At 27.4% G+C, this 22,478-nt stretch overlaps 1 protein-coding gene across 1 annotated transcript in view; it reads left to right on the forward strand.

The window, feature by feature from the left end:
• The window catches only part of LOC113371623 (calcium-activated potassium channel slowpoke), a gene marked incomplete at its 3' end in the record, with an annotated part of 174,769 nt that overhangs the window by 79,126 nt on the left and 73,165 nt on the right, over positions 1–22,478 (forward strand). The window contains 5 exon segments of the mRNA XM_026612267.1: positions 4,617–4,678; positions 4,795–4,891; positions 10,722–10,833; positions 17,587–17,738; positions 18,843–19,010. Of these exon segments, the coding sequence (XP_026468052.1) occupies positions 4,617–4,678; positions 4,795–4,891; positions 10,722–10,833; positions 17,587–17,738; positions 18,843–19,010 (591 nt within the window).

Here is a 22,478-nt window from a genome sequence, read left to right on the forward strand (position 1 = left end):
TTGTGATAATGGTGGTGGATTTTTCACCCATGGTCTTTCAGGCTCCTCTCTACCTGATACTCTATTACTTTTGGAATAGATTTTTTTTTATTTCCAGTATTAATTTACAAGCTACGAATGACATATGGTAAATTGTTTGAGTATAAATAAGTCTGGTATAAGATCATAATAGAAGTGTGGTAATTCTTATATTACTGTTAGTCAAGACGACGTTCATTAATCACTTGAGTTCTAAAGGGGTAGGGCTGATTCGACAAAAAATTACGAAATATCACCTGGAGGAGGGGTTGGTCTTGTATGATATCACATATATTTACTTTTTACCTCAATTTAAAAAAAGTTCAAAATTTTTCAAAAAAAAAAAAAAAAAAAAAATGCGATTATTTCTAGATACTAAAAATACTCTTAATGGTTTGTGAGTGAGCCGGAGTAATTTTAAATATCACTACGTATCACTAAGAGGGAAAGGGGGTCCAAAAATGCTTAGAAATTGCTTACGTGATTAATGGACACCGCCTGTAATAATTTAAATATATTTATGCTTATGATACCATATTTATCCTATTACTACTTCCTAATTACTTGTATGCTAGAGTGTTTAGTTAACTATTCATTCATTTAAATCTAATTTCATGACTTGACTAAAGGAGAAACATCATATTAGATACTTTCAATGGAGAGTACTCTAAAGGAAACTATTTTTATTTTTCCTTTTCAAATAAAGCATTTGAGTTACGTACATCTCAATAGCTTATAGAATTATTAATTGTTCTGACTGCTATTTTAAAAGTTAATAAAAAATATCATGATTTGTGTCGTAAAGTTTGGCTGCTTTGGAATAGAATAGAATAAATCATTCGAAAATGCTTATTACTTAGTATAATTAAGCAAGTCACTTCTGTCCAGATGCGGATTGTGAAAAGTAGCAATATTAGCAAAATAAAATCGTTCCGCATGGTTAAAGCTCGGCTGAAATTAATTCACATTCTATGCAAATCGCGCGAAAGCTTTTCTATGTCCGTTGTAATTCGCCCGGTGAAATGGTCCGCGCAGCGTTCACAGTCCAGATGAGATAATCTAATTATAAGATTCAGGAAGCCAAATGTAATGCTGGAATTTGCACACACAATTTTGTACTGTCTCCATGAATATTTAGTAGAGGCCCGAATGCGTTTCAAAACCCGAATGAATATCCAAAACCGGCCGGGGAATTCAAATAAACAAATTTAATTTGCAAAAATTTCATAATCAAAGCATTGATGGATAACGTTTACTACGAGGTTGGATTTAAATACAAATACTACGCATTTAGCCTTAAGAAATGTTACATTAACTTTTCATAAAGAATCTACTATTTGTGATTTACCTATTCAGGTAAAATGTAGGCTTTTAGGATAATAAAGTTTAGACTCTTGCTAGAAACTTATTAGTACGAGTTCCAATTGATATATTCAAAACAAACTTATGATATTTGTAATTGTATTAATTAAAGCGCCCAAATACGATCTTGTATGTCTTGAAAGCGCGGCATATGATTCCAAACTTTAATGATTTTTTATAATTTAACTATATTTCGTATGATTATGATATTCCAGGATGTTTGTTTAGTTTGGCCATAGACTCCATGTTATGTTTCATTGAAAATGCAAATAATTTAACTTTATTTAAATTTTAAGAAAAGAAACTGCTCAGCGAAATGATCTTCCAAACGGTTCTTGAATTTTAAAAATCGCTTTAGCATTTTTGCGTAAGGTCAAATTTTTTTTTAACTATTCTAAATTTGGGTTCGATTCAGAAGGACTCAAAACGTCGGAAAAACATGAATGTAGCAAGTTGGATTTTTTGACGATAACATTAAGCTAAGGTTGTCACCTAGTGTGACAACCTAAAAAAAGGTCGTTTATGGGAATTAAAAAAAAAAAAAAAAAAAACTAGTGTATCCATCTATTTCAATTTTTGAGGGTATATTTATACATGTTTTGAGAATACACAGTAAAATTTTTGAAATACAATATTAAATATTTTCGAAATGACACGCAATCTCCAGCGGCGCCAAAAACAAAAAGATCCTCCACTGCTGGAGTGATTGCAGCCATCTCCGTTGATAAGAAATATAAAAAAAATCTCGTCAAACTAGAACATATTGTCTGCACGATGACCCTCGGGTGAGAAAAAAAAATAAAAAATTGACAAAATTGCAGCTTGTCGAAAAAAAAGTTAAATTTTTACCAAAATTTTGATCGTTTTTGGCCTGCCAAAGTTCGATTTTTGATCAGATCAAAAAACTCGAGGGTCATCGTATGGATAACTATATAGAGGATATGCAAAAAATATTTGATAGCAATCGGATCATTTGTCTCCAAGTAATCACTCCAGCAAATTCTAAAAATGAGTTTATAGATAGAATGATCATTATATTATATACTACATATATACTCTTTTAAATTGTTGTTGCTCAAAAACTATTTAAGATATCGATTTAAAATTTTAGTTATAACCTATCGAAATATGTAAAAATTCAAAATTCATTTTTTCGAAAATTTCACACTAGGTGTGCCCCTTAACTTCTTCTTTGGCACAATTTTTTCTAACAAAACACAATTCCGTTTGATAACTCAAAAAATATATATAATTACGTATACTTGTGTAGCAAATTAATCATGGAAACTATTTATCTCGATTAATATTTTTATACTTTTTGTAGTTCAATATTCCATGTTATTCATATATAGAACAAGGCCGAAACAATTTTCAACTCGTATATCCCCTATATGCTCAAAATGTTTCTATTTTTACACTCCGTATATCCGTATATATATATATATATATATATATATATATATATATACGGATATATATATATATATATACGGATATATATATATATATATACGGATATATATATATATATATATATATATATATGTGTGTGTGTGTTTTATTTGCTTCTATGATTGTATATATATACACTCATAGAAGCAAATAAAACATGGAGCTTTCATACTAATATTGCCGTTCACATAATTAATGTTTGCGTATTTATTACAGTATTAATTTCAAATGCATTTTTCCTTCGAAAACTTTTCTTAGAAGCAACAAGTGTGCTATTTATAGAAGTATTGCATATCAGTTTTAAATCTTAATTATGCACGGTTAGCACATACTTATTAACATAACGCTGAACGATATCGCGATCATCTATTTTCTCGAGCAATATGAAAATCACTTATTCTCGATTTATGAAAATTATGAGTATGACTTCATTTATCATGAAAAATTACTTGCACTAAATAAAATGGATGTACATATAATAATTCTTAAAGCCATGTATATTACCCAATTATTAAATTGCATAATATAATTAATTGATTTAAAATAAATAATATATATATATATATATATATATATATATATATATTACTGATTATGAGCAGAGTATATTATTTTACCATTTTAATTTAGTACATCCTTTTGTTGAAATGTGATTTTTATTCGCGCTTTTACATACACTAGTTCAATAAAGTTTTCAATAGGATAAATTGTTGAAGTAAACCTAAAACAATATTTTATATCTTAACAATTCATGAGTTGATCATTTTCCATATTTTAGAAAGGTTCGTTATAATTTTCCGCGATTTAAGAATAGTTAATTTCATTTAGGCCATTAAGAACATTTGATTGAGCTTCTCAAAATACTTTAATACTTCACATCAAAACTTGAGAGTTTCACTTTAAAAAAACATTTGATCTATCAGAAAATGCGTTTCAAAATTTTATGTTAAAATAAGATTCTTGAACGAAGCAATTTTTAGTGGAGTGGATTTCCGTGGAGCAAATTAGTTCCAATATATACTAAATGTGGTATGAATTTTTGTATAAATAAAAAGGTGTAACAAAGATATTGATGTCTAATAAAAGTATTATTGAAGTGTTAAATTTTTATTTTTAATTGAACCCGCCTAATACTACTTACAATTGTGAAATTGATAATAATAAATATTTAAGGAAAAAGCCCTTCAATACGCAAACAAATTAAAAGTAATAATATGATAACATCTAAAAAATATGTGACTTTTTTATTTTTTGTGTATCCTAAAAATGGTTTTGTTAAATAATTTTATACGCCTTTGTTCTTATCATTGAAAGTGAATTTTCAGCAATTTGCCTTTGGAAACGATGCAATTATCAACTAATAAACCGACAACAATCTTTTTCATTTATTTAGTGTACTTATATGATTTTTTTTGTTTTATCTTATATAAAACTTCCTATTTTATATATATATATATATATATATATATATATATATATAATAACCAATATCGATTGATTGTATTCTAATTATACACCTGCTTCAAAGAATTCGACTGATGTAACAAATACTGTTATTAGATTTTCCAAATATTTGTTTATATTCTGTACATAATAAGCACACAGTATATGAATTCAAGATTATTTTATGAATATATTTAAGTCGTTCGACATCAAATTATGATTTGTTCAACAAAGAAATATCTTTAAAAATAATTTTAATAAATTTAACAATACTATATATTATAATGATTTACTTCTCAAATCTTAATTCTATTTATTAATTTTTTTTTCTTTCTTTTCAGGTGGTATTGGTATTCATTCTGAGTATAGCTTCGTTGATAATTTACTTTATCGACGCATCCAGGTAATAATTTTTAAAATTCTTGTTTATATAGTGTAACTGTCTAATAATTCTGACAAATCAATCAAAATATTTATTCAAAGTTATTATTTTCTCACTTGTTCCTTACTTTTTTCCAGTGAGGGCGTGGAACGATGTCAGAAGTGGAGCAACAACATAACACAACAAATTGATCTCGCCTTTAATATATTTTTTATGGTCTACTTTTTTATACGAGTAAGTATTACACTGACATTTTACATATTCATACGTACAGTAGCTACTTATTTTCATAAAAATTAAGATTATTTCTTTGTTACTTAAACTTTTTAGAAAATTCGATAGGATCAAGGGTCCAATTTGATTTTAAGTAATTATACTGTCTAAACCCAGTGAGTTACATCTCAACACATAACACGTATAAAACAAGCAACTATCGAACTATGTTCGTAAAATTCCCAGTTAATTCATAATTTTAAAGAAATGCTTGTTTTTACATTTTTCTAAAATTTGTCACCTGTTTATTTTTACTTCAAAGGCGGGATAAAATGGGGCGGCCATAGCGCAAACCGATCCAACGTCTTATTTTTAATTTTGAAGGGATTTTACGAAATATTAGCTACATTATTCAACCAATTCAAAATATATACTTCAAGTATACATTTTTGCAGAGATAACACTGTATATAACCTCGATCTAGTACTTTGCAAAACAAATATTCATTAGCATATGAATTAAAATATAATTATATTAATTGTTTACCTCTTGCAAAATTGCTTTGTTAACTTAATTTTCTTTACTATTTTTTATTATTTACACTTTTGCCAGGGTAAAGATTCAGTTGGTTGTTTTTATCCCACCAACAGTAAGCTTTTATAGAAGTTTTATATAAAAATTGTTGAATCCAATTTTGAATTAACAATACATCTCATAAAACAATTAAATAACGAATACTTAAAAATTAGGTTGATGCATCATATAATAAATAACAGTGCTTACAACTAAAAAAACTAACAGTGAAGGAAAACACTTTTGTTAAGGATTTTCAAACACTACCGTTTATCTCCTGATAGCGACGTCGTAAGAATAAAGGTGATGACTGGTTATATATCATTTTCCCTCTACTTTCAAATATTGTTGATAAAAAAAATTCTTAACTTTACTGGTTTTTGAGATATTGATGAATCTAGTTATCCGCGAACATTTAAGCTCTGCTCTACCCTACATAATATATATATATATATATATATATATATATATATATATATGTATATATATATAAGTACAAATATTGAATTACTCATTTATCATTATTTTTCTATATATTTACATCAAACCGTATTATTTGTCTTGATCATATCCTAATAATCTAAATGGTATTCAGGAAGTAAAATAAATTTACTAATTGCATTGTAATTCGATTCCAAATATTCGATATGTATGACCTAGATTTTATGCCATGGTACGAATATCTCGATCACAATTTCTTTCTACGTTATTTTTGTTTTTATGTTTTTGTGAACATATTGATTGCTCGTTATTCGTTAAAGTAATCTCCAAGTATTATTGTTTCCTTAGACGTCATATACAACTGACAAAGTTCCCAATAATTTCAATCAATGTTAGTACTTAACAAGCTTATTTTTACCTTTATGGTGAGAAAAAATGATTTATTATTAATAATTATTTAATTAATAATTGATTATTTAATCAATGTAATATTATTAGAAAACTATGTTCCTAAACTATTAAATATAATTAATATTAAATCAGATATTGCTAACTGCATCTGAAATTGAGAAATTAAATAAATAGATCTTAATTGTGGCTTCTATAATCCAATGAAGCAAGGAATAGTGATATTCACTTTGAACGCACCAGTTTATTTATTACATATGTGATAAAATGTTATGAATACTTGAATTTGATTAGTAGTATTTTCAATGGCCGTCGAATGTTTATTAATTATTTGAATTTTAAATCAGTCTAATACTGTATGAAAAAAAATTGTATACTAGTTTTATATGAATATGAAAAAAACGAAAAAACTTTATACCATTCAGTATGTAGGTAATTGCAAATTAAAATTCAAAGGAAACATTTAAATATTATATGAGTAATTATTTTGGTGAATATATAGGGCGGAGCAGGCTTAAAGATCCGCGGGTAAAAAGATCCACCATCAATATCTCAAAAACAAGAGAAGTACAAAATTTTATAGTTGTACCGTTTTAATGTAAAAGGCAAAAATGTGGAATCACCTTAATTATTAAGACGTTGCTATTAGGAGACAAACGGATCAATACAAAAAGTTTTTTTATGGTATTTTTTTATTTTTGAGTTCTTATTAAGTTTATGATACCTGAATATAAATTTTAGTAATATCTAATTTAAATGTTTTCTAAGATGTATTGTAATTTTAAAGTTAGATTCAACAACTTATATGATATAACCTCCATAAAAGCTTACATGTGGCAGAGATAAAAAGAACCAACTAAACCCTTACATTGGAAAAGGTGTAAACAATAATAAATAGTTAATAAAAAAGTAAATTTAATTAGAAAAAAATAACAATTTCACAAGAGATATTTTAAATTAATTGTTATTCGAACTTTGCTGATGAATAGTTCTTTCGGAATACCAGATCAAGGTTATATACAATAAAATATTTGTGAAAATTGTTTCTATAAAATTTGTTCGCAAACTCCATTTATAAAAACACGTTAGATCTGTCTGTCTTCTAACTTTCTCTTCCTACACCGCCATGGGGCAAAAAGGGACAGATGACAAATTTTAATAGTGAAAAACATATTTCTATAGTAAAGAGTTAACTGGGAATTAGAATCACAGTTAACTGAACATAGTTCGATAGTTGTTTGTTTGATACATGTTATGTGTTATATCGTAGTTCATTTAGGTAGTCCTTGTCATATGTTTGAAATGTTTTATGAATATAAATAGCCACTGAACGAAATGTAAAATTAGAAATTTTTGAGTGGAATACCCGAGGGTAGAAACACTCACATATAAAACATAGTATATACATTACTTGTATAACAATATATTGAAATAAATTTTTCTTTCTGTTTGTCTGTCTGTCAAAATAGTTCATTTAGTTCGAACGATATAACTACTGAAAGTCAAAAGGACCTTTGGGTCTACTCTGCTCTACGATATATTATAAATAGAGTAAAAAATGGGTCTACTGGGTCAATTATCATTCTAATGTTAGGCGTATTATAGCAAACTTTGGTAGAGATTTAAAAAAGCTATATCAGATTACGCTTTCGGCAATTAATTTATCATAATATATTTTTTCAGAATATATTGTTCTAACACATTTTTCAGCATTTTGCATTTCAAAGTCACAGCATGCTACAATTTTACATATTTGATACATCCTTCTATATACACTTTGCATATAATATCCATAAGCAAAAAAGATCATATATTAAATTACGCACTTTTTTCTGGCGCATAAAAATCGTTCGATACTTTTTATGGAAGGAAATCTATTTATAGAATGATGTATAACTTCGATATATTCTCTTTTAGCATTTTTTCCTCTTGCTACTGTAGATAAGACCGGTCGTGTTAAAACAGATTTGTGATTTTGCTTACAAAGCGGAGATTTTTTATTACAATCCCTCGTACGATATTGTACTGAGAGCAATTCCGCTTCGGTATCTCGTATGGACAAATTCCATATTATACTTTTTACCAGGGTATGAGTGTGCATTTTGTACAAAGAGATCTGTATTATATAGGCACTCGGTGCTTTTATTTGCCGAAACGGTTCTGCAAGTTACTAGTTTACGAGAGTTATGAATGCAATATTTTTGATAAAAGTTACTGCTGCAGTCACTATGTCATACTTGTGAAATTCAAATAAAAGTTAGAGTTTTCTATGATCTATATATCTTCAAGAAATCTAGTATGTATAGAGGAAACTGTGAATTTTACCAATGTTATTTATCAATTGAATTTACTAAACTAATATTTAATTGAAGTAGTAAAGAATGGTAGGACAGACTGGGTACGGTTGTGCCAGGGTACAATAGTGACCAGTCGTCATAACGGCTAAACGACAGTGATTTTGAGATAGGGTTTAAAGGGAGCAAAATGCAATGTATGTTTGTTCGGACAAGTTTCCGTTATTGCAACGCGCTACATTAAAATGATCTGTATACCACAAAGTGTCAAAAAAAAATTTTTTTAGTTCAATTTCTTTTAATAATAACTGTTACTTGTTACGACTAGATCACTTTATTTGTTATTTTACTGTAGGTTGAACATTAGAAGTTAATTACCATCTTTTGCTTAGATAATTTAGCTCAGTCTTAATGATGTTTGCAAAAGTGTCTGTTGGGTACGGTTGTGACAGATTTTGTGGGTACGGTTGTCGTTTTCTAGTGAATTTTAAACAGATAAAAGAATTTAAATTAACTAACATAAGATAAAATACGAAAGAGGAAGGGAAAGGAATATTCAATACGACAAAAAAGATTTCTCAACTTCTTGCTAACTTGTTTAAAAAAAAATGTTTTTTTTATATATATTGTTATATTATATTCATAAACTTCATTCTATGTTATGTTGTTACAAATTTCTGATCATTAAAATCCAATCCATTAAAGTATAATCTATTTTGGTGTTTATAGCTATTAATTTTAACCAATTTTTATACCGTCCACACCCCCAGGGACGGTTGTGATACTCGCCCTTTTCTTGTATTATTTGATTTTTTGACTAATATATCGTTTTTAAGGACAGTCTTTCAGCATTTCCATATAGACAAATGTTCAAATCACCATTTATTTGACTTCTCCTGCAGCTAACTAGTAAATTATCAAAATTATTGCTGAAAAATTGTCTAGAATATTATATTTGAATATTAATTTTGTTCAGTTTACAAATGATTACACATCATATTTGATTTGATTAACAAGATAAACATTTTTGAAGAAAAATTGCTTTGAAAAAATTAGATTCTTGAGAAACTATAAATTTTTGATAAAAAATATTTTGGAATTTCTGAACTTTTCTTCAAAGCAATCGTACTGCTTTAACTGCATAGAGACGAAATATCGAAGCGCGTATGCGCCGCGTTGCTGTCTAACGGGTAAACATTGATACGGAATCCATAGGAATGTAAACAAAATTTATACTTATTGTTAAAATCTCTATAAAAAGTCTGATAATTTTATGTGCATATGTCTAATGATCATTTTTGACCGCCAAATGGCATTTTTTTGTATTTTTTTTACTAGATTAGTTCTGCCTTTATGAAAATCAGTTGTTCATCTTATTAATACAAGTAAAATGGTTTTTGAATTTTTAAAATCGGACACTCCGTTCTCTTAAAAACTGGGTTACCGTTTATGGCACTTTTTGCCCCGTATCTTTGAAACGGCTAGACCTGCCTATGCCAAAAACTCCTCACCCCTCCTTATGAACAGCAATTGAATGTTTTTTGAATAATTGAAATCAGTTGAACCGTGTTCCCGAAATCGTCGACGAAAATTTGTATCCGCACACACACGCACACACACGCACACACACATACACATACATACATTTTTTCTAAGGTATGTTAGAATGAGAATGTAGAACATTTTCATTTTCGATTTATTTGCGATTACTATAATTTACCCCACGGGAAGTTAATAATCATTTGAGTAAAATTTTCAACGTATAATAAAAGAATCAATTGAATTATCTAAATATTTTTAAGATAATTTATTCATCACGTGGCTTATTACATGTATCTGAAAAACAATTATTAAAATGCATTCATAATCAAACTTGCAGTAACTTTTAATTAATAATTTGTGCAGAAGTACATATTTTAATTCAAAACATGAATGTATAAATATATAAAATTTCTAGTCATTTTACAAATCGTGTCGAGTACATAAAATATGATTAAGTAGTTATAACTTGGCTTAATAAAATTATGATAATTCCCAAGTGATATTAGCAGCTACAGCTACTAGTGGTAAATAGTTGTAGTTACATTTTAATGCCTATGATTGAGTTTAATGTGTGTTTTACGACTTTTCCACAGTTTATAGCAGCTAGCGACAAATTGTGGTTCATGCTGGAGATGTATTCGTTCGTCGATTATTTTACGATACCGCCCTCATTCGTCTCCATTTATCTGGATCGCACATGGATTGGTAAGTTATTGCTAGATTCTGGAAATTTAACATTGATTTAGATGTCGACTTAAACTATTATTTATAGAAGCTTACATATTGTAATCATATCAAACTGATTTGATTCCATGCTTTATTATTAGCGATTTTATTTTATTTTGTATAAATTAAACATACTCATCAATGTTAATATAAAAAACGAGACTTTGGTATATATAAGGATTGTTTATGTGATTATTTATATAATCGTTAGAACAACAATTTCTTTTAATTTTTATAAAAATATTTTTTTAATGAAAACAATAGTATATTTACTATATTATACATTTTTTGTATGCCTTGCATAATTGTAATATTAATGAAAAAAATAATAGTAATGTTGAGAATTGCTTAACAATAATATTTGAAAGTACAGGGAGTAAGATCTATAATCAGCCTTCATCACCTTGATTCGTTACGACGTTGCTAAATAAACGGCAATGTTTGAAAATCCATAACAATTTTTTTTTTCTTGTTAGTTTTTTTTTGGCTGTGAGCACTGTTGTTTAGTTTACTAGACCTTAAAATAATTGTTAAGTACACATTATTTAGTTCTTTTATAAGAAGTATTGTCAATTTTGAGTTAGAATCAATATTTTTATATAATAAAAACTCACAGGTTGGTGGTATAAAAGGGACTGCGAGCACTGTTGTTTAGTTTACTAAACTTACTAATTTTTAAGTACACGTCATTTGATTGTTTTATGAGAAGTATTATCAATTTTGAGTTAGAATCAATATCATTTTTTTATAACTTTGATACAAGCTTACACGTTGATGGTATAGAAAGGTCTGTGAGCACTGTTTTTTAGTTTACTGGATCTTAAAATAATTTTTAAGTATACGTTGTTTAATTATTTTATAGAATTTAATTATTTAGAAGTTTTGTCAATTTTAAGTTAGAATCAATATTTAGTATATAACCTCGATAAAAGCTTAGAAGTTGGTGGTATAAAAAAGACTGTGAGTATTGTTGTTTAGTTTACTAGACCTTAAAATAATTTTTAAGTACACGTAATTTAATTATTTTATAGAATTTAATTATTTAGAAGTATTGTCAATTTTGAGTTAGAATCAATATTTTTTTATATTACCTCGATAAAAGCTTATATGTTGATGGTGTAAAAAGCTAGTTCTGAAACTTTACCCTGGCAAAGGTGTGAGTTATAATGAATAGTAAATGAAAAAGTAGATTAAGTATAAAAAACAATTTTAGAAAAGATAATACAGTTCAATAGTTATTCCAACTCTGTTAATGAATATTTCAGACGAAATACCAGGCTAAGATTATATACAGTGTTATTTGTACAAAATGTGGCCAGCAAATAAATCATATGTAACTTGTATTTCAATTCAAGCCACTTTTTAATCTGCGAAAGTAAACAAGAGGCCTCATTGCATAATATTTATCAAAATTTATAGAATGTTTAAAATGTCAATAAAATTTTTATCTATTTAATATGATAATGTTAGAAAAATTGTGAGCACTATTCTGGAAAAAAATTAGTGTTAAAAACTACATTACTACTTTTTTTTTGAAAATTGTTTTCGGTTATGCTTTTGCTATATTATTAGATCATTTTAGTTGCTTTTGTTAATTGATAACATAAATTGAGAAGTTTATTATATTTAAAATTTATTTTTTTATTTTACTATCATTCTTGATCTTATAGAATATCAATCTAGTGTGAAATAATGGAATATCGTTCACATTTGCACTCAATACAATATCCCAAGCACACCATTGATAATAATATCGTAATTGTTATGAATTATCAATCGTTTCTGGCTCGGCTTTCATTGTACGTTTCTGAGAATCAATTTTTCCCTTTTGGTTTTTCCTTTTATATTTTTTCTCGTTTTCAACTTTTGCAAATGCCATTTGTCTGCGTTAGCTTACGCTGTAATGATTCCGATATAGAGTATTGATTTTGTTCGAACTGGCTCTGTTCAGAGTCGAGGAACGCTAAAGTGCTATAATAAATATGCAGATCCGATATAAAATTGAAATTTTCCGAGCAGCGAGACGTTAGTAATTTATTGCAAAGAAATAACGAGCTCTTTAAAAAGTTTAAGACAAGATTAATGTTATTGTGCATGTATGTAATATACGAATACATCTTATATCACATACGTATATACATATTTGTATATATAAATACAGGGTGTTCCATGGTGTAACGGTCTCGTTGTGGACGCAAGTTCGAACCTTGCTCGATTTGTAACAAAGTAATTTTATTTCTTTTATTGTAGAATAACTTTTATTAATAATTATATTTTATTAATTGTATATTTTTTATTTTGCTCAATATCTTTTTGCCACCTTTCTTTGAGCTGCTTGATGGGTTTTTGCTGCTTCTGGGCCCATTAAATTTCTGGTCCAGAACAGCAAAAAACTAATCCAAGTGCGGGTTGAAGTGACCAGTACTCGTGACAGTTTTGCCTTTCAAAGAATTTTGTGAGTTTCGAAATAAATGGTAATTGGATAGTACTAGATCAGAGCAGTTTGGAGATGTGGCATAACTTCCCTACTAAGAGCCAGTACTTTGCAGAATCCCGATGTGCTCTTCTTCATTTATAGTATTTCTCTCAGTACTTAACCTAGTTCCATTAATTAATTAATATTAATTATTGTTGCATAATTTTAATAACACAACATCTATTCCCACAAATTACTATCATGACATGTGCTAGTTCAAAGGATTTGTATAATGATCGTTTCCGAACTATGCTCCTGTTCAGGACCCATGTTTCATAACTAGGTTATGACTATTTTTTTCAAAAAAAAGTTGTATATGTTTCGTGTAACCGTAAGTTGATTTATTATTCTAAATGGAATCGCAACAGTTAATTTATTGTTCTAAATAAAATTTAAATTTGTTGGATACCCAACTATTAACTTTTTTCAATAACCCAAAATACTTTGAATTTTATTCAATTGTTGTGAGCGATACATGTGGCATTTTCGCCATATCTCTACTATTTATGTCCTGTTCAATTACGACTTTGATTTGGTCATCATCAACGTCAGTATGCTGAACAGAACAATGCTTATTTTTGAGGCAAAAATTCCCAGAACAGGGATTTTTATACCAACTTTATCAAACATGTACGTTTATTAAACAGTCATCATCATAACTTTACATATATGTTTGTGATCCGCAGCTTCTTTCTTTCCTTTGCAAAAACAAATAACTTGAATAACTAAATGTAGAAATATTTGTTCATGAACTCCGTTTAAATATAACCCACTACCAACACTATTCATGGGAATTTACACGAATATGACCAGTATTTTATAACAATCGGCAAAGTATAGCACTAACATAAATTATACTAAAAGCAAAGTTTTTTCAATGCTTAAGGGGAGAGCTTGCTTTAGAGGCTTAAAAAAAAGTCGATCCTCTTTTTTGCAAACATGTCTTCCAAAACTAGCCAAGAATATATCTTTGAAATTTCAGAAACAAATTCAAATTATTTTCGGAGTTACAAAAAAATAGTTAGCAAACGTCAAGCATGTATACGAGCGGAACGAAAACTTTGACGCGCAATTTCCCGGTTTTTAATTTTTTCGATTCTTCCTAATTGGCGGGAAAGATAGGTAAAAACTTGAACGTCCTTTGGATATGAGACAAAATTGATTGTATTCAGGATTATAATCTCTCTCAGTCGAACCTAAAAAAACTTTAAAAAAAAGTTATAATTAACTCACTCTTTAAACAATCTAAAGTGAAATTTTTTATCGATAAACATGATTTTTTTAATTTGCGAAAATTGGGTGAATTTCTCACTTTTTTCTAGATTTTTTAGGTTCAACTAGAATCTATACTATTGTGAATCTAGACTTCGTATATATATTATAACATATATTTTAATAAAAAAAATTGAGAAAAATGTTAAAATTTAGAACAGTATAACCTGAAAGTTTTGTTTCAATTAAATATTTACTTTCTTCTCTCAAAATTTTGAAGCCTCTAGCAGGCTCTCTCCTAAAAAGCCAAAAGCACCAACCCAATATTGTGATGCATGTCTATTTACGATTTTATTTTATAGAGATATCAAGATAAAAACATCCATGACTTAATCTACACATCGTTATTTTGAACCTTATATTAATAAATAATTTATATATCATTGTATGAGAACCCTGTGCTGTAATTAAATATATATTATATATAAATTAGATAATGCAAATAAACTGTACCAAACTGGTGCCATGCGGGGCAGGGAAATGTCAAAAAGCACCGGCTGTAAACTGATTTACTGATTTATTACAATTTGATTTCACTCTCACGCCTTTTTATTTGTTTTGCATCAGCTGGATGATAAATCACAGGCGGTGGAAAGGATCGCTGAACTTTCCATCAATTGTTTTTTTTTTTATGAATTATCATTCATTCATTATTCAATTCTATTCAGATTCTGATACTGAATAGAATTTAAATAATCTGACAATATTATTCAATTGATACGTTCATTATTAGCTTACTATTCGTGTTTTTATGATCTGAGGATAAAAAATTTAATGAAAATGCTAGAAAAGAATAATTATATATTTGGTATAAGTATAGTTTAGGGTTAAGATGATTTATATTTGTGTAGTAAAATGTCAATTTGACGCTACTAAATCGATTTGAATTCAACCACATTCATTCATATTTGTTTGAATACAGACTATTAGCTAATAAATGTTAAAACGCAATCTTTTATTAATGTACAAATCTTTTGAGACATCCTTTAGAGATAAAAGAGCAACTAATTCTGAATATAATACAGTAATAAGAATTTTTGTTTAATTATTTCTTATCGTTAAAATAAATAGCACAATTTGATGAAAATTTTTTGTATGAACACATGCAACAATAACAATATATTTCGTAATATATAATACGAGTATATTGACTACCATATTCAAATAATACAATTGCCTACTACCATATAGTATATAATACGATAATATGCAAATTTATTACCCTCGTCAAATACTAAATTTTACAAATTACTTTAAACTTTATATCAGTTAGTTGTAAGTACAAAATATTAACATTACAATACTTTGCTCTGATATTATGCAAAATATGTATAACTTAAAACCTAGAATTTAGAAAAGATTTTCGAAAAATCTTTTTTTTTTCATAATCTTTGTCAAATTAAACAAAATATTCTCTTTCTATTGCCATTTTAGTTTTAGATTAAAGTAGGGCGGCGCACAAAGGTCCAAATTGGTTTTGAGTAATTATATTTTGAAAACCAAACTAGTTATATCATAACAAATAACACATAACAGACAACTATCTGACTATGTTAAGTAAAACTCTTAGCTAAGGCATGATTGTAGAAATGTGTTTTTTATGTTTTTCAAAAATTCGATACGTGGTCATCAGGAGGCAAACATGTCCAACGTTTTATTTTAATTTTTAAGGAATTACACAAAGTAATAGCTATATTATTCAATGCAAAATATAAATGTCATGGGTGTATTTTTTACAGAGATAACACTGTTAATTAGCTTGATATGGTATTTTGTCTGAAATATTTATAAGTAGAGTTTGAATAACTATTTATTTAATGCATCTTTGCAAATTTGTTTTATTCAACTTAATTTACTTTTTTATTTGCTATTTTTTATTTTTACACTTTTGCCAGAAAGAAAGGTTTAGTTGGTTATTTTTACTCCACGCATGTGTAAGCCTTTATAGTGATTGTATAAAAAGCGGTTAAATCTTACTTAAAATTATCACTACATATTATTAAACAATTATATAAAATATTAATAAAAAATATAGTAAGGATTTCTGAACTAAATCACAGTGCTCACAACCAAAAAACTAACAACGAAACAAAATACTTTTACTATGGATTTTCAAAAATTGCCGTTTATCTCCCGATAGCGACGCATTGAGAATCAAGATGATGGTTTGTTATACATCTATTTCCCTCTACATTCAAATATTGTTGATAAAAAATTCTTAACTTTGGTGGTTTTTTATTGGTGGTAGACCTTTTCCTCCCGAGACCTTTAAGGCCCGTTCTACCGCATATAAAATGTATCAAAATAATTAATTTTCCTAATTGGAAAAAATAAAATCAAAGAGTATATGACAGTGAATAGCAAAATAAGTTTTCTTTCATTTGTTTGTTTGTGTGTTTTTGTTTTACAACTACTAGCTTCCAATAGAATAATATAGCATAAATTTTATTCAAAGTACATTATTTCTTCATTGTTGGCGATTTGGCTACTGCTATTTCCTAAGACATGCATACCTTTATATACTCTAGTTTACGTATTTCGAGATGGCTAATATTAATTATAATTTTATTTTTCTAGACATAAATCTTTTTGTAAAATTTTTAAATATTTTATTTTCAAAAATTTGTTGAAACAAGGTAGTTTTTGTTTCAGAAAATAATCTTGCAAAAATGTGTACATATATTATCTTCAGGCAGAGCTTCATTACCAGGTGTTCACACCAGGACGTTTTTAGTTTCTTATATTATAATACCCTACAGCAATTCGGTATAATTATAAATCATTCATAAATTAATATTTCTTATTGAATATGTTCAGTATTTACATATGCGTGGAAGTTTACAACTTTGCTTCGTTACCAGGTGTTTACACCTGAACGTTATTTATATTTATTCCTGAATATTTTAAATATAAAAGTACATATATTAGCACTTCTCATACCCAACTCTTATTCGTATATTTCATTATTTGATTATTTATTGCAGGTCTCCGTTTCTGCAGAGCTCTCCGCCTGATGACAGTTCCCGACATCCTGCAATACCTGAATATATTGAAAACGTCCAGTAGCATACGACTTGCTCAACTAGTCTCCATTTTCATATCCGTTTGGTTGACAGCGGCAGGAATCATACATCTGGTATGATAAATAATCATAAGAAATATTTCAAAATGATATTTCATTTAATAATGCAATGAGATGCAGTTTTGAAGCAATTTCATGTCTATAAAATCTTGAATAATGATCGCATTATTAATTTTATCTCTTCTAAGTATGAATTTGTTATGCATTTTACCATTTACTAGTAGGAACTTCTGTTGGTGATTATATATATATATATATATATATATATATATATATATATATAAATCATTTATTTCATTAAACGTTTCGACACTTGATGTGTGTCATCATTCAGTATTCTAAAAAACATATAACATAAATACAAAGTTGATGATAAATATAAATATATAAAAAGGAGGAAATTATACATACCAAACCAGTAAAAACAACAGAAAAAAATAATTATTATGGAAAATTGATTGAACACTAAATTTGTGTAAAATAATAAAATATTATTATATTAACAAACGAGAAATAGAAGGGGCACATATTGCCCTCCTATATTTAATGTTATTGATAGCGGTGCATTGTGGACACTGATCAAGGTTACAACGCAGTGTAGTCACGCACGTGTAATGAAGGAGTGGGAGCGAGTTGTGAGAAACGAAAGGGGAAAGAAAAACAGAAAAGAAATATAACGAACGAAAGATTCTAAAACTGTATTGAATTACTTTTCATGAAATTAATGATGACTTTGTAACTGTCATGTAAGAGATGAGAGGAATTGCGTTTGTTTACACAAGAAGTATTAAGGGATATAAATAAAGACTCAACTATCTTTCTAAGGTCACAATTTTTTTCAATGTAAAGGATAGAAGGATTTGACATGTTAAAAATGTGGTTCAGGTCTATCATATGTTCTGAAAGCATCGTTTTGAATTGATATTTATATTTACCATCAACTTTGTATTTATGTTACATGTTTTTTAGATTACTGAATGATGACACACATCAAGTGTCGAAACGTTTAATGGAATAAATAATTTTGTTATTTAATTTTTTTAATTCGACGATTGGGCTGCAAAAATATTACAAATATGTATCAACGTCGACAAAACTATCATGTATATATATATATATATATATATATATAAATGTATTGCTTAATTATATTTATAGTTGGAAAATTCCGGCGATCCGTTCGAGTTTAGTAATCCCCAGCAATTATCTTATTGGACATGCGTCTACTTCTTGATCGTCACCATGTCGACGGTAGGGTATGGTGACGTCTACTGTCAGACTGTACTAGGCCGAACGTTCCTGGTCTTTTTCTTACTTGTCGGATTGGTGAGTTCTAGGCAAATTTATTCAAAACTTAAAATAATTAAACAATTTCAATCAAGCATTCACATCTACGAAAAATATAATGGATATGAATAGAAATATGAACAGCGAACAATAGTGATTTAATTTAATTTAATTCCAATTTTAATCACTAATTTTTTTATTTAGTATTAAAAAACAGTACGATAATTTTTTATCATTTAAATTTAAAAATTGAGTTTTTAGTCTCTCGTTGAAGAAATTGTACTTTTGCAGCTCTTGACTTTTATATTAACAGTACTTATAATTTTTTTTTAACAATTTATCAATATTCATATATAAATGAGAAGTAATATATAATTTATTTGAAATATTTCGCCGTCATATAAATTATTAGCATATCTTTTTTAATTGATGATTTTAATCATATGCAAATTCTTACAATATTGGTCGCTCCAATACCCGACGTTCTCGCAATTTAATATAATCTCAAAAATATCCCATCTCAGTTCGATGGGATTTAAATATTTTATTTATCCATACTCGTATTTAAGGATTGATAGTTAAATATACACTCGTATAGTGTGAACAGAATCCGTTGATAAAATTCTAATTGAATCCTGCAGAAATAATCCGTTTTAAATGCAGATATAATACCTTATGGATATTATATGATCACAGAAGATTTTAAAATTGTTATTTCTACTTCGTAATATTTTCACAACATTAAAAAATAGCTTAATTGAAATCTTTTGTGATGATATTTATGATTACAAAGTTTATGAATTGCTTGCATGAATGAAAATATTTCCTTGAATTGATGATATAAAAGCTAAAACGAATTTTGAGAACCTATAAGTGAAATTTCTCTTCAATGTATAGTAGAGTCATTTATATCATACCCACTGAAGGAAATGTTTTCATATCAAATATATATATATATATATATATATATATATATATATATATATATATATATATATATGTACATATATATACGTCGAGACAAAATTATAAAAAATCAACAATTTTTGAAAATTGGTCACTATATTCTCGACAGACATTTTACTACTTCATAAAAATCATTCATTTAGTATCTACTATACCATAATTTTCAGTCATATGATTTTTTCATATATTTCCACATGTAGGGCTGATATTAAAAAGTTAAGGAAAAATATTATCTTTTCCTGCCTCTTACATAATCCTGCTACAAATACCCAAATCATCTTTAAGCTATATTTTTCCTTGAAAAGCTTCGACAGACCCTGCTGATTGCGCACTCCGCTATGAAAATTTTTGCAATAATATTTCCTAGATGAAATATATGGTAAAATTGAATATTTATTTATGTAGTACCTAAAATTAAAAATTCTATTAGATTAAATAATAAAATATTAACTTCTAATCGAAAATTTCGTATAGTTTCTGAAGCTAAAAAATAGTAGTATGATGTTTATTTTATTATTGATGTTTTATAGAGTAATGTAGTGATTCTAAACATTTTTAATTACAGATTAGAATAATAGATTATATTTGATTATTTAGTAGTAGTAGTTTAGTATAGTTTTGTTTAGTAAAAATTTATATGAAGAATTGCAAAAGTTTTCATTTGCAAAATTAACGTAAAGTGGCTTATAATCTTTATTTAAATCATTAATTCAAAATGAATAAAAATAATTTTCTAAAAAGAATTCGAAATATGGCCGAGATAAAGAACATTTCCATTAATTTGCCCATATATCATTAACGTAATAGAATTCGAAAATTCAATTACGAAATGATTTTATCGTGGGCCAGAATAAATCGTCTCGCAAATTCGTGTGCCTTTCGGTTCATGGAAAATACTGTTTGCGTGTCTCTTCCACACCCTTTTGAGACATAATGAATTATTGGTCAATGTATGCATAGACTACTATATAAATAGACCTGAATATCATTTCTTATAGTACAGAAATAGAAAAAGGTGTAGACTTTTATGTGTGACGTTATATTGGGTAACAAATACATAAAAATTGTCATTGTTTTAACCTAAACCTTTTATTTATTTGGAACGATTAACTCGTATTCGACAAAACTACAAAAATAACCAATGAAATTTAGTGAAATTTATAAGAGAGATATTTCAGTTTTGAAATTTATTAACGCATACGGTTCTTTTTTATTAATCAATACTTTTGAAATGCTCATGATTTAGAAATATGCAATTAAAAATTTACTTACAAGGCGAACCTTAGGGTTACTTAAAGTTGATAGTCAAATCGAACCTCTTGAAGTATTAAGGACTTATGAGAAATGGTTTAACTATAAAAATTTATTGAAGTTTTGAAAAATAGACCTCATGCAATACGTATGGTGAAGTCCCATAGTGGCGGACACCTAAGGTTAATTATAAATAAATCAAAAAATATTTTACGAAATGTTTATTAAATTATGATTTATGTTAGATAACAGAGTTAGAAATCAAACTAGATTAACAAAAGCCGCAATCTTTGCTTAAAAATGATTAATACTATCAATCAAACTTTGGTATCAAAAAATATGATTTTAAACAGTGGCACCTAGTACCGGATATTTCAAAACACCTGCATTGATCACATGTGTAGCCAAAGTATTTTTGTTGAAAAATAATTCATATGAATTACTGATTGAAAATGTAATGAAAAATTTAATAGATTAATACTAAAAGTTATAAATTTAAAATTTATATAAAATTCTAGGTACGCACTCCTTTTAAGGTTTTTATAAAAATGAATATTAAAAATTAAAGTTTCAAAAGTTCGGGACAATTTGTGATAAAAAACTTGATATATATTACTTCTAAAAAAATCTGGTACCTAAGTTGGAATATCAGCAAAATATGCTTATTTATCAGCTCATTGTCATCGCGAAAAAAGATGTGACTATTGAGAGAATTAGATTTGATTAAAATATTTCTCAGTGATATATTGCAAAATAATAAATTTAATTATAATTTTTTTAATACGAAATATGTTGTTTTCCCTGCGTATATAACATTAATTTTAACTTCAATAGCAATGCAAATATTATATTAACGGTCATGCTTCAATGCCAATAATATTTTCCAAGATATTTTACACCCAATATAATGCCACACATTTTACATGTTAACAGTTACTTTAGAATCATTAAACGATAAAAACTGTTCCATCAAAGTTAAATTAATTTTATCCACCACCTAGCAAAACCTTTAGAAAGCACTCAACCCCTCATATAATTTATGATGTTTATCTATAATCAACCATCACATTAATCAAACGCTTTTGTCTGGTACTAATAAAATTAAAATGCGTTTTATTAAAAGATAATTTATAACAAAATCTATTTTGCTTTGCAAAAGCATTGTATATTTATTTTCGCGGGCAGTATTTTAATGAAAAAATGATGATATTGATGTATGCTTCTGAAAATTCTGTAAAAATATTTATATTTTGTAGCTTTTGCATTCTGAACATATTTTTTTTATGAAGA

This window comes from Ctenocephalides felis, unplaced genomic scaffold, assembly GCF_003426905.1.
Source record: "Ctenocephalides felis isolate EL2017-DRISC unplaced genomic scaffold, ASM342690v1 CF-g0.4_SCAFFOLD_01492, whole genome shotgun sequence".
NCBI classification, from domain to species: domain Eukaryota; kingdom Metazoa; phylum Arthropoda; class Insecta; order Siphonaptera; family Pulicidae; genus Ctenocephalides; species Ctenocephalides felis.